Raw genomic sequence first — 21,288 nt, forward strand, 5'->3', positions numbered from 1 at the left:
GAGTGCTTACTTGAATTGTATCAATTTTAAGGTGTGGTAATCGGTAAATATAGTATAATTTTAAAGATTCACGTATGAAGTAAATTCCAAGAATCATAGTTGTCGCTAAACACTCAGATGGGATACACATGGATTTACGGGGACCAAAAATGAAAAACTTCGCGTCATTAACAAATGAATGACCATGTATTATTACTATAATTGTATAGCTATCCTTTGTACAATAGAAATAAATTTACACAGTATATGGATGCCGAAGTTAGTCAGTGGTGTTTTGAATGGAAACATTAGAGTTTCGAGCTTCAATAGACATTCATCGTAAGATACCGGTATACTAATTTTCGTCCGCAAACGGACAAACAAAATACGGAAATAAAATTGCTGGAAAATATTTTTCTTTTATTTTTTATCAAAAATACTTATTATTTGTAAGATGCTATAACGGAAAATAGTCGATTTTAATTAAGTATCACACAGAGCAAAAGCTCTTATACCTGTTTGACAGGTGGCTGGTTTAGTATGGAGGCCCCGCCATATACTATACCTAATATTGTATTCGTCGCAATACTTTAATTCGGTTTGAATATCATATTTACGTCCTAATAACAGCCATGGTGATTTGAAGACGGCCGCCTATAAATGTGGTGCCTTGTGTGTGAAGTGCTAGGTGTATGTTATGGGAGACTGCGGTATATTCGTGTTGTGTATCCTTCTATAGTGGAACTTGTCGTTTTTAGAGTGCTATATCAGTGAAGCAAGCCACAGAAGACACCAAGTAACACACATTGTTTATTTTTTTAATTGTTTTAACGTTCTATTAACAGCCAGACTCATGTTAGGATGGCCTCCCATATAAGCGGTGTGGTGCGTGTATGGAGTGCGTTCCTTTACTGCTGAGCGCCAAGCAGGAGCAGAAACTTCTATAGACTATTGTGTGTCTCGGCCAGGGCAGAATCCATGTATTTGTGCCAGTCGGAAAGTCCTTTAACATGTAGCTGTACTTTTACAATCCTTTGCTTCAATTCATATTAATTCTAAGCATCACAAAACAAAAGTTAAAAAATAATAACTCATACCGTGCACTTTCTTGTGGAGTATATGTCTTCCCTCTATTTATAACCGCTGATTATATGTCGAAACTGAATCATCATGAGCATACAATATAAACAGACGTATACTTACTGGCGACCTGTCATTTGATTGCCATGACGACCGTTTATTTGACTGTCCTTAATATACCACCTGTGGAGTCTGATCTATATAGAGAATGTCTGCTAGCGACTTGTTTTCGTGACAGCGCGACGATTTAATGTATCGCCTTCAATCTAAAGATAAGCATTACCAATCACACCACTTTGAAAGAGTATGGTTACACCGACGGCATTTAAAATAATGGAAGTACGATGTCAGATACCACATTCTATTTGATTGGCTTTACATTCAATTAAGGCCCTGCAGGTAGGCCGTTAGAGTTGTACTTGCTGCCCCCAATACACGATCTAAAAGGACGACTAAGTTTGAGGTCTTATCTATTCTTCCTAACGTCTCCTTTGATACTGTATCCAAAGCGTTAATTTCTGCTCCTGTTTAGCTCTAAACACAACGGGAGTGTGAAGACTGGATTGACCGTTGTTCGTATAATGTGATCTGATAAGGTGTGCTTGTTTGGTGTCTTATCTGTGACAGCATGGTTCAGTGAGATGGCACTGTAAAAAGACGAGCGATCTCGTGATGACCACAACTGAGGCGGTGTCAAATAGGGTGTTATCATTGAACCTGCTATCTCTATTTCTTAATTGTAAAAAAAAATAGGATATATAGGATCGTACTTGAGTGTTCATTTCATATGAAATTTTATGAAACGAGTCTAAGAAGTTTTTTTTATTTTTGCGAGCCTTGTCGAGACGAATTTCATAAAATCTCATATGAAATGAACACAAATTTAAAATACTTTTATCAGATAACTACAAACATCCTCATAACAAAGAATTACACGTCAAAATTTATTCTGAAAATTCAGCAAATGTCCTCGTAATCCTGACGTCACGTCATTTTTCCTGACGTCATTTATTGTTTCTGACTGACGTCACAATCCATTTCCAGCCAATGAAAATCGCTCCAGGTCATATTACACTAATGACATGTAGAAAAATTACACTGGCGAAATCACTGGATATCAGGCGGATTATGTGATGAATTATTATTTACTTCCTTACGTCTACCTGATTTCGCCATTTTGAAATGGTGAGCGTTTGTATAACAGAGCAACAATGATGCGACAATGTACACCAATTAGGTATTTATCAAGAGGCACATAAAACAAAATATCACATGGTATATACTTAATAACTGTTAATAGAAGACAAAGCAAACAATTATTGTAGAAAACGTGTAATGCAATTAACCATCGTGAATTAATGTCGTCAGTATTTTAGCAGGTTTAACCTATATTTACCACTAATGGACACCGCTTGCGAGATCAGAGCATCACACTCCATGTGTTTTCCAATTCGGGAGTAGTATCTTTATGTGACCGACCCAGATGCTCTTCTGTATACGTATAATGTTCATTCTTACTGCGTTTCTTCCCACCTGAAAGCATATTAATGGTACATCCGTACTGTTGTGCTCCACAATCAGGTCGCCTTAGTTATGTGACACTCCACAATGGCACTATATCACTCTTGTAGAGCAGGATCCATGAAAATTGTGTCAATTACTTCCTTCGTAGCCAGGAGGCTTTAGAAAATAAAACATAAATACACCGTGATCGGCAGCTTAAATTCGTTTTGCATCTCTGATGAAGCTATATTAAAAATACATTACAAACACAGGTTTTCGAGTTCTGCCAACGCTGATCGGAATAATTCAGATAATTTGGAGAGAAGTCGAATGGAAAGACGATTATTGTGCATGAATGATAAACCAAGCCGAGATTCGAAATGACGCCGATTGTTTCTAAGAAACCACTGTAGTGTTATGTCGTTTTGTAGTATTCATTTTTTAGAACGCTTCAAAAGCTTTAATTTGTTGTGTTATCTTTAAAATCCCATTTGTTGATTTTTTATGTTAAATTACTTAGTCAAACTAGGCATTTTGAAGCCAACTACTGAACTTTTTACATTAGTTAACCTTGCACGTTTTTCTTTTGTTTTGATAAAGATGTTTGGTTCGCTGTAGATTTGGCTAAACGACCTGTTCACAGAAATGTCATTTTAGGACGTCCCCTTTATACAGAGGGTATTGTTTGGGAGGCTGTGGTATTCGTGTTAAAGCTCTAACCCATACTGCCAAATACACCGAATTACACTGTGAATAAATTTACGTCCTATTAACAGCCAAGGTCATGCAAAAAGACAGCCTCCCATGTATGCCATGTATGTTGTTTGTATGAAGAGCTGGTGTGTGTTTTAGGAGACTGCGGTATATTGGTGTTGTCTTTTATAGTGAAACTCCTGCCAAACCCCACCTAGACACACTGACAACGCGAAAAGCATTACATTTTAACAACCCGATTGCAATGATCGCAATAAAACATGCGATAGGATATCAAAAACAAACATACTTTTAATGCGTCCCGAGTTATTTTATTATGAGAAACTAGAAATTGAAACTCATTATAAAACCAGTATGAAAATATCTTTAAAGGGTCGTGTTACGTAGTACCGAAAATATGTAATTAAATGCCATTCTCTTTATACACTATAGTAGCACCAGTATCTACCTTCGTGCATTGCTTTAGTAATTATGTAGTTAGGAGCTTATCTTTTCTCTTCTTCCTCACTCACTTTAATCCTTGCTAATGTCCCCTTGAGTTGAGCGTTTGCCCCTGTGTGAAGGCTCTGGGTTCTGTCCCCTGGCCGATACACACCAGTCTATAAAAGTGGTAGATTCTGCTTCTGCTTAACGTTCAGCAAAACAGGAGTGGGAGGACTGGTTCGCCCGTTGTCAGTATAATGTGATCAGGTAGGGTGTGTTGCTTGGTGTCTTCGGCCGCATGCTTCGGTGATATAGCGCTATAAAAATGGCAATAGTTCCACTATACAAGAAGACACAAGAACATACCAGTCTCCCAAAACACGCATCTCGCACTTCACACACACTGCATACATGGGAGGCCGTCCTTACATGACCATAGCTGTTAATAGGAAGTTAAAATAATCAAACAAACATTAACATCCATTTTCCCCATTACGCTTTTAACCGGTCTTGTTGTTTAATATATACGTTCGACGATTGTATAAGATAGACTTTGTACTGTTTGCCTGAGGCAACCTTTTTTGACTTTGCAAGAATAATCATAGATTTGCAAAAGTGTTATTGTACAATTCACCGTGATCAATAGTTATTATTAGATACTAGGTCTGATAATCGAATCTTTATGCTGATTGACTCGCTGTATGATTTGATAATTCACAACGATCAATACGTTATGTGTTAGTTCGCCTAATAATTAAAAGTCGCGACGTGTTCATAGTGAGCAATTTTCTATATGACGTCAACATGAAACGTCATTCTACAGTAAACAGATTTTTCAAATGCTAAATACAGTAATATTTGGCAATTGTACCTACTACTGCAATCCATGGGGGGTCATAGGCTGTCTGCGGGCCAATAAATACTATAATTAACTACACAACATGTGTTGTTTATGATTTCAACCGATAAAGGAATCGGGTACATCCATCCAACATTAAGCCATTCCCCTACGTCAAGTCCTCTTTAATACGGTACGGTACTGATGGTTTAATTTTGTGACTCCCAGTTAGTAAGTTTGTATTATAGATGACAATATACACGCGCACTATTGATTTCCAGTGCGATGACATTACCTCTACGTTAAATATTTCCAGCCTCAAATCATTCCTCTATAAGCCTCATCATGCCATAGTTGACAAGTCAATTTTCCCTCATCATGCTGTGTCGACCAACGATAAGTATGTTTTCAAAACCATATTTCATTTTAGCTTTGGGATGAGTTGGGCTGTCGATTTGAGTTTAGAAAATCCCCGTACTACTAGATCGCACTTTCATCAGTGAAAGGCGCTGGAATACATACTCTATATTTGATAGAGTTGATGTCTAGCAGTTATGATTAACATCAAAGGTAAGAATGCAGTGACAACATTATGGTTTTTATAGTTCATTTATATGTTTAAATAGTGTCATTAATAGATAATTTCTGCTCCTTTTGTTATATTAAGGCTTGACTATGACATATAGATGATACACACTATCTAATTTGTATACTAATATATATTGTAGTTGATGGTCTAAAGTGCGTCCAGTGCAGTACAATGGTACAAAAGGGGAGACAAGTCTGCCTTACTGGAAATGTTGCTCCAACAAATTGCACAGACGCAAATCAAACTTCCTGTATAAAATACGAAGGTGTCCTAAATGGGAGTAAGTATCTGATGTCTTGAATACAATCGTCTTCAATTATGTTCTTGAAGACAGACGACTGTTCAAGATTGATGTGTTGGTTTGTTATTATGTTATTACCATCGTTTACTAACAACAACACATTGCACACATGGGATGTCGTCCTTAAATGGATCTGGTTGTTAATTAGGCGTTAATTTATTAAATCAAGCCAATCCATTTTACAGCAATAATAACTTACGAAGAGCAGTTACTGTATGTGAAGTGATTTTCATGGTGTGTAGATGTATGTGTTTGCAGTATGTACTGGCAACCAAAAGCTTTTCTATCACATAGGCAACCACCAAACTCGAGACAAAATTCGGGCGGTGTCAAGGGTGGTTTGATCGATAAAGCTTAGTGTCCTAACAGCTAAGGAGATTTGAAGGGGCTCATTCCGTTATATACAATGTGTGGTGACCAATATCAGCGTATCAAGCCACACTATACAGACAGCGTACACGCATTTTATCCTGAACGTTTAGCAAGGAGAGAAAGATATGTTTAAATTAATGAAATCGCACAAGGTCATGTTAAGAAGGTGTGAATAATCCCTACAGAGTAAATATATTGTTTGATTTTGGCCAGCATGTGGTTGTTGAGTTTATTAAAGCCAATTGTAAATTGGTCACGAAGGAATTGGGCATTCCTATGTACTTGACAGAACCGAATTTGGATTTGGCTGCCGATTGATATATGGCAGATTAGCGTATCAGGGATAAGTGATTGGTTGGCTGATTAGGCTCGACCTCCTATCTATTAACAACTAGGGTAATTGGATATGCCATGTAATTGTAATACTATTGGACTTGCTGTTCATTGTCCATGGTAATATGCTTCACTGAGATAAAACAGTAAAATGTATATCCATTATACTTGCAGTGAAGTTCGTGTTCCGGGATTGTGACCATGGGGACTCTTCTGACTTGTGCGACGAACGGGAGTTAGCAGACGAGAAGGTTAGCACATGTACTTACAGATGTTTCAAAGATGGATGTAACGCTGCCACCATTTCCATACCGGATCCATTCGCCAGTGCAGTGTCCATTACAAGCTCACTGCTATTGACTTTAACGTATCTCAACTGATTCAAGGCTCCGTCTTAATCTTCTCTACGAACGTCATTCATGATTGATGCGGGAGATTTAGATAAACCCCATTCTAACAGACAGCCGTTAGATGACTATCAGGCTGGTGTCTCAAAACAGTGCCCAGAACAAAAATAGGTTAAATGATTTCAGTGAAATTCGTGATTCTTGAAATGTTGCTATCTCGTAGTATTGATTTGTAGTATTAATGTGGTTTGGGCGCGTTTGCACTCTCAACGAATGAACCAATCATAGTAATATAGAGTGGTAATATACACAGGAAAACAGAAATATCATAAATGATTTAAGATAGTACAAATTATTACGAAATATGCATCAAATGACAGTTCTTCTGACGGTTTGGCATCCATGTTTTATATTACCTTCAATAATGTACAAGCTAATTACGTCGTGTTTTGGACATATCGAAGTTCACGCTTTTTAGATTTTCTACATATGTATTAGTATCCCATTCAATGATCTTACAGTTCCATGTACACATTCCACGAACTTTTTTTTTAAATTTCTATTTACACATCATCGTTTATCGCATAATTAAATGAATATTTATTTAATTCGCCCTTGTAGTATTGCTGCACATGATACAAGTGTAATATGACCTTTAGTTTATATTCATTGGTTTTGCTGGTTTTTCATGCGACCTTTATAAACTACCTGTTCTTCTGATCAAATGAATTTTCTATATCAATTGAACACGACATTTCGTCCTCGTATACGTATATATTTAGCTTTGTTGTGTTAAATGGTTGATATAACTGCATTCAAAAATAATTCTGACAGTTCTTTTAATCTATTTCGTCCCTTGAACTTCACTTTCAGAATAGATGCAGCAGTTTGACTGGGAAATCCAAAAAGTCACCACGAAGTGACCCCTAACGGGGTTTTGTCACACCCATAGAGTAATAATAAGAATCTTGACATACTTTCTAAAACACCCTGTATCTTTAATATGTATTCATTTTATATGAGATGTTATTAAACAATTATAAACATTTTATCTTTTGCTCGTCAAGGATCGAAATAAATATCTTTATTAAATTGTTTCCGTGCAAATTTGATTTTACAATGATTTAAGATCGCGAACGTCAACAGAAAAAATAGCGTTACACCCCTAAAGTGACATCCATCAACAGATTGATATTGTCTAAGGGATTTTTATAAAAGGCCAGAAGAGATAAGGTATTCTAAGGTATTCATGCTTTCGATTAGACAATGCATACTTATAGTCTAGCTACACGCTAGCGTTTTGTTGAAGACCTTGCATAAACAAACATTAATGAAGAACAATACTTGCAACAAATCATTTGTTCGGTAATTATAAACTTTCAGCTAGATAATGAAAAATACATAAGATATAAGTGTTGAATGGTGATTATTACGGAGCCGTTATTGGTTTTTTATGCAACATGTTACCTTCGGCCATTATTCAACCGTCGACAAGAAAGTATTTCCCTTTATGTTTCTCTGCGATGATGACCTACAAAACATTACATAATTATTTAATATACAGTTCAAAATGTAATATATAAATTGATTATAACTTATCAATGTAACAAGCGTTAAAATGCCCATCGTCAGTAAACAATACGAGGATAATATCAATATTTCTTCAAAATATATGGTAATGAAAACTTTTGCTCTTTGATCGAGCCGCTCAATGCTCACTTGTATATTTAATATTTTCATTGGTAATCATGTTTGTGCAACCTGAACCTGTTTGTACACATCTCTGCTTAATTAGACGTTCCAAACATGTCCATGTTCGGTCATTACCGGTTCCGCTGTAAATACAACTGGATTTGTTCTGTTTTTAGCCCCCCATATCCAAATCGTCTTTCGTCCGTGGTCCGTCCGTTAACATTTCTTGTTACCGCTATTTCTCAGAAAATACCCGTCTCAAATTTCACATGCAGGTTCCCCTAGGTCCCTTAGTTGTACATATTGCATTTTCGGACCGATCGGTGAACATTATGGCCGACAGGACGCCATCTTGGATTTTGACAATTGAAGTTTGTTACCGCTATTTCTCAGAAAGCACTGAAGGGATCCGTCTTAAATTTCGTTTGCAGGTTTCCCTAGGTCCTTTGTAGTAGATATTGCATTTTCTGACAGATCGGTGTACAAGATGGCCACCATCTTTGATTTTGCCAGTTGAAGTTTGTTACCGCTATTTCTGAGAAAGTATAAAATGAATCTGTCTCAAGTTTCATCACCAGGTTCCCCGAGCGGTTTAGTTGTGCAAAGTGCATTTTCGGACCGATCGGTGGACTAGATGGCCGCCATCTTGGATTTTGATAGTTGAAGTTTGTTACCGCTATTTCTCAGAAAGTACTGAAGTAATCTGTCTCAAATTGTATATGTAGGTTTCCCTAGGGCCCTAGTTATGCATATGGAATTTTGGGACCGATCGGTCAACAGGATGGCCGACAGGAATCTTGGATTTTTACAATTGAAGCTTGTTAACGCTATTTCTCAGAAAGTACTGAAGGGATCGGTCTTAAATTTCATGTGCAGGTTCCCCTAGTAGTTCCTTAGTTGTGCATATTGAATATTAGGATTGATTGGTCAGTAATATGGCCGATAGGTAGCAATCTTGGATTTCGATAAGTTTGTTACTGCAATATAGCTCAGAAAGGATCTTTCCACTTATATATATATAATATGTAGTAAATGTTTGAAAAGCAGAGAAAAGATCCTTCTTTCAGTTGTCAGACATGGATCATTCTTTGGTGGGCGACAGGATCCTCTGGGATCTCTTTTTATAAAATAGACGATCCTCCTACAATGCAGTGAAACATCATAAAGTTAACTGATTTATTAGTGCAGAAAATATTCATACGTACTTGAAGCTTTTCTTTGCAATTGGTCCCATGGATGACAAGTGTTGTCATAAAACATATCTTAGAAATAATGCACAAATCCACATAAAAATAAGGATTTTTTTTAATCTTCCTTTTAAATAATAAACGCTTAATACATGGTTTAATAAGTGTTGCATTTTTATTGACATTTCAAAAATTAATCTTTGACATACTTGATGTAGTATTAGTTTTTTTAAAGAATTTCTTGTGAGTTCTTTATGGTGTGAAAGAAAGAAATCTAAGCTGAAATCGATTTTCTGGGAGAATTTAAGCAGATGTTGAATATTCTATAATATTTCAGGGCTTTAAAGGGACATTCCTTCGATTTATACTAAATGGAAAAATATGCTTTGTTTTAAGAGTGAAACGTGTAGTTTTTTCATAACGCTATTCAACTGAGTAAGTTCTTTACCCAAAGTACCTTATTTAATGGCCGGCAAATCCGACATAAATAATGTCTGTCCCTAATACGCCCTGATCGAAAATGATATGTATTAAAACATGTACAATCAATTTTGTATTGATTGACGAGTTTAAAATTTCTACACTTTATTTACATCCAAACGAAGGAGTGTCTCTTGAGATTATTTCTTTTACGTCTAAGTATCTTAATATTGCATTATGTAAATAAATGATGATTCCGTTGACAACGTTTGTTTGATATTTTATTCATAATTATATACTACAACAACTGTTAAACATCACTGCATAGTACCAGTACCTGATGTATGTGATGTTTTAGATTCACAATCGTAATCTTTTGGTAAGATTAACCTACTATTTTCAGCCAGGGTCATTTAAGGACGGCCTCATATGTTGAAACGTCGTCGAAAAACTAGTAATGTACACACGATATAGAATTATATGGACTTTCGATATTGTATATGCGAACACCGTGAATGACCCGGCGGAAAATGACTAGTCCTTCAGATAAGACATTAAAATCGTCAAAGGAAACTAACAGGATATCGTATTTTCTCATTTCGTCTTGGCCACCGTCTGACTTTTGGTCTCTAGTTTAGCGTTTGCCCTTTTAGGAAGGTTCTGTCCTATGGCCAAGACACACTACAATCTATAAAAGTGATATTTTGCTCTTGCTTGTGGTCGGCATAAAAGGATAAAGGGGATGGGACGACTGGTTGTGTATGTGGGGTGGGGAGTTTGGTTTTTTTGCGTTGACCGTTAGCCTTTGAAGTTCGACAATCTGTTTTATCTACGTTCTTGAAATTACTTCCTTGCCCATACTAATGACATACGTTTGCAAGGATCCTGTGTCACTCTTAACACAACGATGATTGACCCGTATGTTTTTGTACAAATACATTAATGTGTTTTTCCTGACATACAAGTTGAATCCATTCCTTAATTAAAATTTACTGTCGCACAAATAATAAAAGGAAGCCGTTTTGATATCGATTTTATCGCAGGTTACCATAAATCGGAGATGAATGTTAGTTACTTGTTGATATAACACCCATCGAAACAGATTATAATATAACCCCAAAGAGGGGAACGCCGCGCCCAAGGTCAGAGTAAGTGTCCTGGGAGATACTATAACATTAGGCATAGGAGATATCACGTGTTATGTATAGCCTTTTACGATCACTATAATGGCTAATGGGGTTCCTTGTATTACCTTTCAATTTTGATTCTCCACGAACAGAAACATATTTCAAATAATTTAATAGGTTTTATCAGTTCTGAAATGTACGTTTATTCTAATATCGTCAAGGCACTCAAAGTATAAATTATCAAACGAAACATATCTGTCTATCTTTCTCAGAAATATTTCTAACATGTAATATACTTATCATACAGCATAGTACTTTATCAACTTTTTGTAGCACAAAACTCCTTTTACCCACGGCGATGTTTGCTGAGCGCAAGTACGCGGGAATCCATCTTTAAATTGGAAAATGTACTTCTACCATAAAAAGGAATATCTTCAATTCATTTAAGCACATTTATTGCATGATCAAAGGACAAGTATATTGGACAACAATTATTTCAACTTATAGAATAGCCTTTCCTTCAATAATCACATTAGGGCTTTAGGCATTCGTCATGTTAGGTTCATAAGAATATTGATATCAAATCCCCATCAAAGAGAAGACCTTTTAATGTTTGTATTCATATTTTGTATTTTTTTTTCTTTTCGGATTGGCTGAGAGTGAAAACGCTGAGTCGACGAATACCCGAGTGATGTGCACGTATATGTTCAATGCTGCGTGATATTTTTGTCTGTTTATAGCTAATGGAGACTGGATATTACGAAGTAACAGTGTAGATTCGCTGGCCACTCAATTGATGAGTTGTCATGAGTTACTGTTTAATCTATCACACAAGCCACCACGTGAAATGCTATTATCAGCATATTTAAATACATGAAATGAGATTATCGGAGATTTTATACACACAAGGTACATAAACATGTTTAATCTATAACATATTAATGCTTGTCTAGCATATTTTAGAAGGATTCGATTTGTGAAGACTGGCTCATAAACCTATTACAAAGGCGTACAACAAGCAATATACAGGTATGCATTAGGATCAGCAAGTTCATTTGATTTCGACGAGAAGGTAATAATAGGACGCTGTAAAACGAAAAAAGAAATGTAATGTTTGATGAATACTTGTTTATGTATGTAATTCTTTACCTTATTGGTTAACTACTTTTTCGACATTTTACAACTATGAATTGAAATAGAATATATAAAGCAATAAGGGCTTTAACTATTACCTGTTTTATTAAACTAATTTGTAGCTCCATATTAACTATTTTCATTCTATTTCAACCTTTAAGGAAAAGAATTGATGGGTTGATCGAAAACTCACCGTCGACAATAAAATCATAAAGTAGTTCCCATAACGTTTATTAATGAGTGCAAATGTAAAATTCAAATTCTACAATAAACTTTCATTTAATATTTCTTCTGTGAATCCTAACATTTTTCTAACTAAATCTCATTTGCTTACAACATTAGTTACGCCACGAATGTGCTTGTAATTACATTTCTTTCATTCACCTAATCACCGACGAAATCGTGAAACCAACCTATAGAGTTTTGACGGCAAGCGAAAATGAATTGATGGGTTTTGATCAAACTTTACACAATGGTAGCATATGAAAATCTTTTTGATTTGGATTTGGGATTAAAAGGTCAGCTACAAAGGTCAATGTTACTGCCCCTATTGCATAATCGTAAAAAGGCGACTAAATTTAGGATCTGATCTTTTCTCTTCTTCCTAACTGACTTTATCTTTCCTAATGCCTCCCTTGGCACCGCCTCACTTTTGGCCTAGAGTTGAGCGTTCGCCCCTGTGAGAAAGGCACTGGGTTCTGTCTCCTGGTCGATATGCTATCATTGTGTGAGTTTGGACAAATTCTGTTGATGTGTTCTCAAGTTATCGTCCGGAAACTAGGAAACTAAAATTTGTGAAACAACATATTTGTCCAAACTTCACACAATGATAGCATAACTAAGCAATAATAACTTGCCATAAACTGGAAAATGTAACTTGACAGCAGGGAACTGTGCTGCTACAACACTAACTGTAAACGTGTTTCAATATACGCTATTTTTATAACGATATAGAATACTTTCATCTGCGCTGTATAAGGAGTATCTCCACCAAGTTTCGTTGAAATATTTCCAGTAGTTTAAGATGAGTAGTCGGTCGATCCTTAAATGGTGACATATAATATAAATATATAGATTTGATATCATACATTGTATGTACCACTAATAGTCAGATGCAGAAACCAATAAGTGAGATAATCAAAAGAAACATGAGTTAGCTTAGCTATTACAATACTGATGCTGTCAAAAGAAAGACTAGCATATTTTTGGAAATATACATAAGAATTATAGTTCATAATGTAAATCATTCTATTTTGAATTCGTTTATATCTATGTAGACTTGTCATTAGCTTATTGTCCCCTAATACAGTGATATAGCACTATACAAGAGGCCCATGGTCCTTAACGGTCATCTGACTATTAGTACATTACAACATAGTTACAACGTACATTACAACATAGTCGTTAAAAGATTTTAGCCTATTTGACCCCTGTGACCTTGATTGAAGGTCAAGGTCATTCATTTCAACAAACTTGGTAGCTCTTCATCCCAGCATGCTACATGCCAAATATCAGTACCCTGGGACTTCAAATTCTTGAGAAGAAGTCGTTTAAAGATTTTAGCCTTTTTGACCCCACGACCTTGAATGAAGATCAAGGTCATTCATTTGAACAAATTTGATAGCCCTTCATCAAAGCATGTCAACTGCCCAATATCAGGTATCTAGGCCTCTTAGTTATTGACAAGAAGTTGTTTAAAGGATTTTAGCCTATTTGACCCCTGTGACCTTGTATGAAGATCAAGGTCTTTCATTTGAACAAACTTGGTAGCCCTTCATCCCAGCATGCTGCAGGGCTAATATGAGTATCCTGGGCCATTTAGTTCTTGAGTAGAACTCATTTAAAGATTTTAGCCTATTTGACCCCCGTGACCTTGAATGAAGGTCAAGGTCCTTCATTTGAACAAACTTGGTAGCCCTTAATCCCAGTATGCTGCAGGCCTAATATGAGTATTCTGGGCTATTTAGTTCTTGAGAAGAACTCATTTAAAGATTTTAGCCTATTTGGCCCCCATGACCTTGAAGACCAAGGTCATTCATTGTAACAAACTTGGTAGCCCTTCATCCCAGCATGCCACAGGCCTAATATCTGGTCTCTAAACCTCTTCATTATTCACAAGATGTTGTTTAAATGATTATAGCCTATTTGACCCTTGTGACCTTGAATGAAGGTCAAGGTCATTTATTTGAACAAACTTGGTAGCCTTTCATCCCAGCATCCTATTGGCCCAATATTAGTACCCTGGGCCGTCTGGTTCTTGAGAAGAAGTCGTTTAAAGATTTTAGCCTATTTCACCCCCGTGACCTTGAATGAAGATCAAGGTCATTTATTTGAACAAACTTGGTAGCCCTTCATCCCAGCATGCCACAGGCCTAATATCAGGTTTCTAGGTCTCTTAGTTATTCACAAGAAGTTGTTTTAAGAATTTTAGACTATTTGACCCCTGTGACCTTGAATGAAGGTCAAGATCATTTATTTGAACCAACCCAATAGCCCTTCATCCCAGCATCCTACGGGCCCAATATCAGTACCCTGGGCCGTCTGGTTCTTGAGGAGAAGTCGTTTAAAAAATTTAGCCTATTTGACCCCCGTGACCTTGAATGAAATCAAGGTCATTTATTTGAACAAACTTGGTAGCCCTTCATCCCATCATGTCACAGGTCAAATATCAGTATCCTGATCCTTCTGGTTCTTGAGAAGAAGTTGTAGCCCTTCATCCCACAAGACTAATATCAGGTATCTAGACCTGTCAGTTATTCACAAGAAGTTGTTTAAAGAATTTGAGCCTATTTGACCCCTGTGACCTTCAATGCAGGTCAAGGTCATTTATTTGAACAAACTTGGTAGCCCTTCATCCCAGCATCCTACAGGTCCAATATCAGTAACCTGAGCCTTCTGGTTCTTGAGAAGAAGTCGTTTAAATATTTTAGCCTTTTTGACCCCTGTGACCTTGAAGGAAGGTTAAGGTCTTTCATTTGAACAAACTTGGTAGCCCTTCATCCCATCATGTTTCAGGTCAAATATCAGTATCCTGAGCCTTCTGGTTCTTGAGAAGAAGTTGTTTAAAGATTATAGCCTAATTGACCCCTGTGACCTTGATTGAAGGTCAAGGTCATTTATTTGAACAAACTTAGTAGCCTTTCATCCCAGCATCCTATTGGCCCAATATCAGTACCCTGGGCCGTCTGGTTCTTGAGAAGAAGTCGTTTAAAGATTTTAGCCTATTTGACCCCCGTGACCTTGAATGAAGATCAAGGTCATTTATTTGAACAAACTTGGTAGCCCTTTATCCCAGCATGCCACAGGCCTAATATCAGGTCTCTAGGCCTCTTAGTTTTTCACAAGAAGTTGTTTAAAGAATTTTAGACTATTTAACCCCTCTGACCTTGAATGAAGGTCAAGGTCATTTATTTGAACAAACTTGGTAGCCCTTCATCCCAGCATCCTACGGGCCTAATATCAGTACCTTGGGCTGTCTGGTTCTTGAGGAGAAGTCGTTTAAAGAATTTAGCCTTTTTGACCCCCGTAACCTTGAATGAAGGTCAAGGTCATTTATTTGAACAAACTTGGTAGCCCTTTAATCCAGCATGCCACAGGCTTAATATCAGGTCTCTAGGCCTCTTAGTTATTCACAAGAAGTTGTTTAAAGAATATAAGCCTATTTGACCCCTGTGACCTTGAATGAAGGTCAAGGTCATTTATTTGAACAAACTTGGTAGCCCTTCATCCCAGCATCCTACAGGCCAAATATCAGTACCCTGGGCCTTCTGGTCATTGAGAAGAAGTCGTTTGAATGAAAAGTTTACGCACGGCGGACGGCGCACGACGACGGACGGTGCATGATGACAATAGAGGGTCAGATGACCTAAAAATGGGCAACGGTTCCACTATACAAGAAGACACAACATGAATATACCGCAGTCTCCCAAAACACGCACCTCCAACAACATACACTCAACACATCGCATACATGGGAGGCCGTCCTAACATGACCTTAGCTGTTAATAGGACGTTAATTAATCAAACAAACAAATGATCAAAGGATATTACAAAACACTCAGTTTCGTGCTTATTGGCGTTTAACTTTCACAACAGCATGCAACATTTTATTCCATTTTATTCCGTTTTATTTCATGATTAAATGTATGTATTTGATCTTGCAACTGTGAAAATTGCCTTTCGATCGGAGCTTTTGTTAACCAAAATAATTTGATTAAAACTTCATGGATGACACAAACTGACTGATAACGTTGAATGATGCACGACTAATGATATCTAATGCCGACTATCGGAACATTAAAGATTGGTTGATCATGACTACGGCGATTCTATTGGTAGTTAAGTCAAGTAGGTAGCACTATTAAAATTAACATCAAAATGCAGATGAATAAAAAAACCGTACCACTGTATCCTTAAAGTACACGCTTTGTTGACATATTCGGTCGTTATCACAAAGCCCAGTCATCACGATAATGTTCAAAGATCACGACGCAAAGGAGCATACTGAGATGCCATTGGCTACCGTTTCAGTTTTAATTTGTATGAAGGGTTTTTAAAATACAAATTGCATTGAATTCATTCATAATTTATAATAGAATATCCTTATTTTGACTTTGGTATGACAAACACCTAGACTTGACATGCATCTGTAAATTGATGAGAGCATATTCTCAGCTATCAAATACGATAAGAGAACACATTTATATGAGCTCTATAACATATTAGGTAGTTTATATATAGTGGTACTACTAGAACAAAATGGTACCATAGAGGCGACTGTCGCCAGGGAAATAATATTCATTTTTGACCTTTTATTGATAATGTAGTTGGAAAGGCCGGCCCTGCAGGTAGGGCATTAGAATTGTACATTCTGCTCCTATTGCATGATCGTAAAAGACGCCTAAATTTAGGATCTTTTCTTTTCTACCTAAATTGACTTTATCTTTCCTAATGCCTCCCTCAGCACCACCTAACTTTTGGCCTTTAGTTTAGTATTCGCCCCTGGGAGGAAGGCTCTGTGTTCTTCTGTCCCCCCGCCGAGACACACCAAAGTCTATAATAGTGGTAGTGTCTGCTCCTGCTTAGCGCTCAGCATACAGGGAGTGAGGCGACTGGTTCGCCCGTTGTCAGTATGTGACCGGGTGGGGTGTGTTGCTTGGTGACTTCGGAGGCGTGCTTCAGTAATATTGCACTATAAAAAGGGCAACAGTTACACTATACAAGAAGACACAACATGAATATACCGCGGTCTCCCAAAACATACACCAAATAAATGGGAGGTCGTACTTACATGACCATAGCTGTTAATAGGACGTTAATTTATCAAACAAACAAAAGTTGGAACGGAAAATGTACAATCTGATTAAAATGCAGATTCTTATAACCACTCCGTTCAATAGAGGATCTGACAACATCCCATAAGGGGTCATGTTCGGATGACCTTTTACCACGTGTTCTTCAGATCAAATACATTTTCTACACTTTGCTACGTCAATTTACAACGTCATTTCGTCCCAATATAAATAGCTTTGTTGTGCACTTCGGGCGAGATGACCACATACACGAAAATAATTCGACAGCTTTTTCAAACTATTTCGTCCCCAGTCAAGATTCTGCCAGTACCAATTTTTTTCCAAAGGTCATCTTGACGTGACCCCTAATGGAATGGGACATATTTCTCGTGTATATAACAGCAAAAGTCATTTAAGGTGATAGTCTCACATCACCTAAAATGCTATAGTAGTCTAACATTCTTCGTACTTGTTTTATCATTCTGGCGCCTTCTTTTGAAGTTTCGAAGAAATACAACCTGTCATTATTTTCTTCATTGATATTCAAATTAGTCATTATTTGTACCCTTTTCTGTATATGAAAAAACAATATAGAGATGAATCTGCCCCATAAGTTAAAATCTTAAAATGTCAAATCCTCACAAAATACAAAAATCGAAATTTTAACGTTTAGCTATTCCGTAAAACTAATAGAATAAAATGGACATGTGTATTTGATTTTAACAATATTTTCAACAAAATTGAACCCGATATATTAAAATATACCTTACGCACTATTAAAAACCTTATTTGTCATTAATCAAACTATATAATTATGGAGTTATCCTTTATCTACTTTATATTGTTAATTCAAGACATATTTCTCTTTTCTTCTCCTGCTTAGCGCTCAGCATACAGGGAGTGGGACTGGTTCCCCCGTTGTCAGTATAATGTGACCGGATGGGGTGTGTTGCTTGGTGTCTTCGGCGGCATGCTTCAGTGATATAGCACTATAAAAAGGGCAACAGTTCCACTATACAAGAAGACACAACACGAATATACCGCAGTCTCCTCAAACACGCACCTCGCACAACATACACGCAAACACCTCATACCTAGTAGGCCGTCCTTACATGATCATAGCTGTTAATAGGACGTTAATTAATCAAACAAACAAACTATTAATGTTTTATGTTTTCATTTCACCCTTCTGATATTTGTACATATATCTCACTATCGGAATATTTTGTTTGTTTGATTAATTAACGTCTTATTAACAGCTATGGTCATGTAAGGACCGCCTCCTATGTATGCGGTATGTTGCGTGTATGTATGTGAGGTGCGTGTTTTGGGAGACTGCGGTATATTCGTGTTGTATTTTCTTGTATAATGGAACTGTTCATAGGCAGTAATGCCGTAAAAATATGATGACAAAATAACTTTGATTTAGCTTGTTTTTATGAGGTTAAACATCCTACAGCGGCTAAGCGTTAAACTTAATCAGCCAAACCAAATTTCTGTTAAAAAATAAGAGCTTAATTAATTTGTTAGATTTGGAATTAAACAAAAATGTTAAAACACTATTTATTTTACATAAAATAGAACTATTAAATTTATGGGGTTGTTATTTTTAAATCAAAGAAATTAACTTTTCCATAACTTCAAAGGAGAGCAGAATATAATTATTGAGTCATGGGTATTGAAATGCTTGAACATCTAGAGGTAACGGTATAAATCCAAGGGTCAATATGAGTTGTCTCCCTTGCCCTGAAATTATTACCTGAAGTACGGTCTTCCACTTTACCAGAACAAGTATAGACACAAAACTATTCTAAATGTATATTATATTTGAAATATCTAGAAACTTCATCGATACACGTTCGCGTTTTGCCTTGCGGATACAACCCTTACTGGTCTAGACCTGTCGTTAAGACATGGTCGCGTCATGTAGAAAAAAAGTTTTAGCAATCAGACATCCTGCCATACTAGTATAATTTTGGTTCTATCAATTTCGTTATCTGATGAAGATCATCGTCCATTTTAACGCAACAAACACAATTACCTTGAGTTGTTTTAGCATGTCCGTGTATAGCATTAACCAAGTTATACATCTCCAATAAAAATCGGCATTAATTGCAATGCGTTTGGTGAATCGTGTATCGTGCAGATTTTATCTTATTCCTGCTGTATATAAAGGCTATTTATATTGCTCAGGTGGGGTGTGTTGCCTGGTGTCTTCGACGGCATGCTTCAGTGATATAGCACTATAAAAAGGGCAACAGTTCCACTATACAATAAGACACAACACGAATATACCGCAGTCTCCCAAAACACGCACCTCGCACAACATACACGCAACACACCGCATACATGGGAGGCCGTCCTTACATGATCATAGCTGTCAATAGGACGTTAATTAATCAAACAAACAAACGTATTGCTCAGTGGTGTAAAAAGGCATCAGAAGGCATCCGCAAATGACTATTTATGAAACCTAAAAACATTGCTTCTTTGCCTTTTTCCTGACAACCTAACTTTTCCGACCATTTTTTATCAATAGACCATGACTATTGTTTCCTTAATAGATTGTGTACCGAGTTTTTGTTTCACTCTGAACATTGGCGGGAGGGTAACATGGTCTATTGGTTGTCAGCATCAGATACGACGGACAATTCCGCTGGATACAACACTGGGTAGTAGTCAATAACCGAGTCCTGTCACCTACAGACAGCAGTAATGGATAACCAACTGAACATAACTGTAACGATAAAGATTTATATGGATCAAGCACCAGTGTCAGAGACAAATAACAACGGAATATACAACGCATAATCATGCGTCGTATGCTTTCAGACTTAATCCAGAACAATCATATAGTTAGCTATTCAAATTGTTTAGGACGCATTGCTCACAAACTTGCATTACTTGATGACTTTATTATGCAATTTAGTTATAGAAGTTAAGAAGCAATTTTAATGTTTTGTCATATTTGATCTCTGAAAACGCTTTAGTATTCTTGTTAGCTCTTTTCTATTGGCTTCACAATTATTGATATGAGCAAATTCAGAGGATTTTTTTATAACTTCCACTGGAGCAAGTACAAAATTATACTAATACTTTTTTTCCGTACATTACTAGATTAATGTACTTAATTAATAAAAAAGGGAATATTATTCTACTAATTTAGAGTAATTACACTAGAGATGGGGGATGTTCAAAGGTGACATACATCAGAACTATATATTGTAACTATTAGAGTATTAGCAAATTATTTAGATTAATATTCACTATACATGACACTATGTATTGTTTCCATGCAGATAGGGCGTTAGAATTGCATTTGCTGCCTCAGTTGCTTGACCCCCGTCCCACTTCAGATCATAGGTTGAGCGCTCGCCCTTTGAAGACTGGGTTATGTCGAGACACACCAAAGTCTAAAAAAAAGTGGTAGGTGACAGTTTCCTAAAACACGCACCACATATACGCAACATACGTGGGAGAGGTCCTTAAATTACCCTGGCTGTTGATAGGACGTTTATTGAATCTAATAAACAAAACCAACAAATAATCGGGTGAGATGACCTAAAAAGCGTAGAACAAAACATCTTAAATGAATCGTCTGATTGAAATACAGATCTTTATTATCACTACGTTTGATAAAATGATCTAACAACTTCCCATCAGAGGTCATGTTAAGGTGACCTATGGAAATGGTCAATCAAATTGCTACCATCAGAACCTTGAAGACTCGTTTGAAATAAAATAAAATCATCAGATCCGCCTTTAATTCACATACAAACGACTAGAGGTCCAACCAGTCAAACCATATTAACAAAAAATGACTTGCTCTCGGAGTGAAGCATTCGACTGACAAAGAGTTTGACATTTCTATATATAACGACACTCATACTCGAGATTTGCCAATCGAAGGTAGTCCTACATGTAAATGCTGAGTACCCCTATAATTCCAATGAACTGT

At 36.7% G+C, this 21,288-nt stretch overlaps 1 protein-coding gene across 1 annotated transcript in view; it reads left to right on the top strand.

Moving 5' to 3' along the window:
* Window positions 1-10,034, top strand: part of LOC138322816 (uncharacterized) — a 39,192-nt gene extending 29,158 nt beyond the window's left edge. Inside the window, exons 2-3 of the mRNA XM_069266939.1 lie at window positions 5,266-5,406; window positions 6,307-10,034. Of these exons, the coding sequence (XP_069123040.1) occupies window positions 5,266-5,406; window positions 6,307-6,512 (347 nt within the window). The 3' untranslated portion in view covers window positions 6,513-10,034. The remainder of the gene's footprint in view (window positions 1-5,265; window positions 5,407-6,306) is intronic.
* The last annotated feature ends 11,254 nt before the right edge of the window (window positions 10,035-21,288 follow it).

This window comes from Argopecten irradians, chromosome 5, assembly GCF_041381155.1.
Source record: "Argopecten irradians isolate NY chromosome 5, Ai_NY, whole genome shotgun sequence".
In the NCBI taxonomy this organism is placed as follows: domain Eukaryota; kingdom Metazoa; phylum Mollusca; class Bivalvia; order Pectinida; family Pectinidae; genus Argopecten; species Argopecten irradians.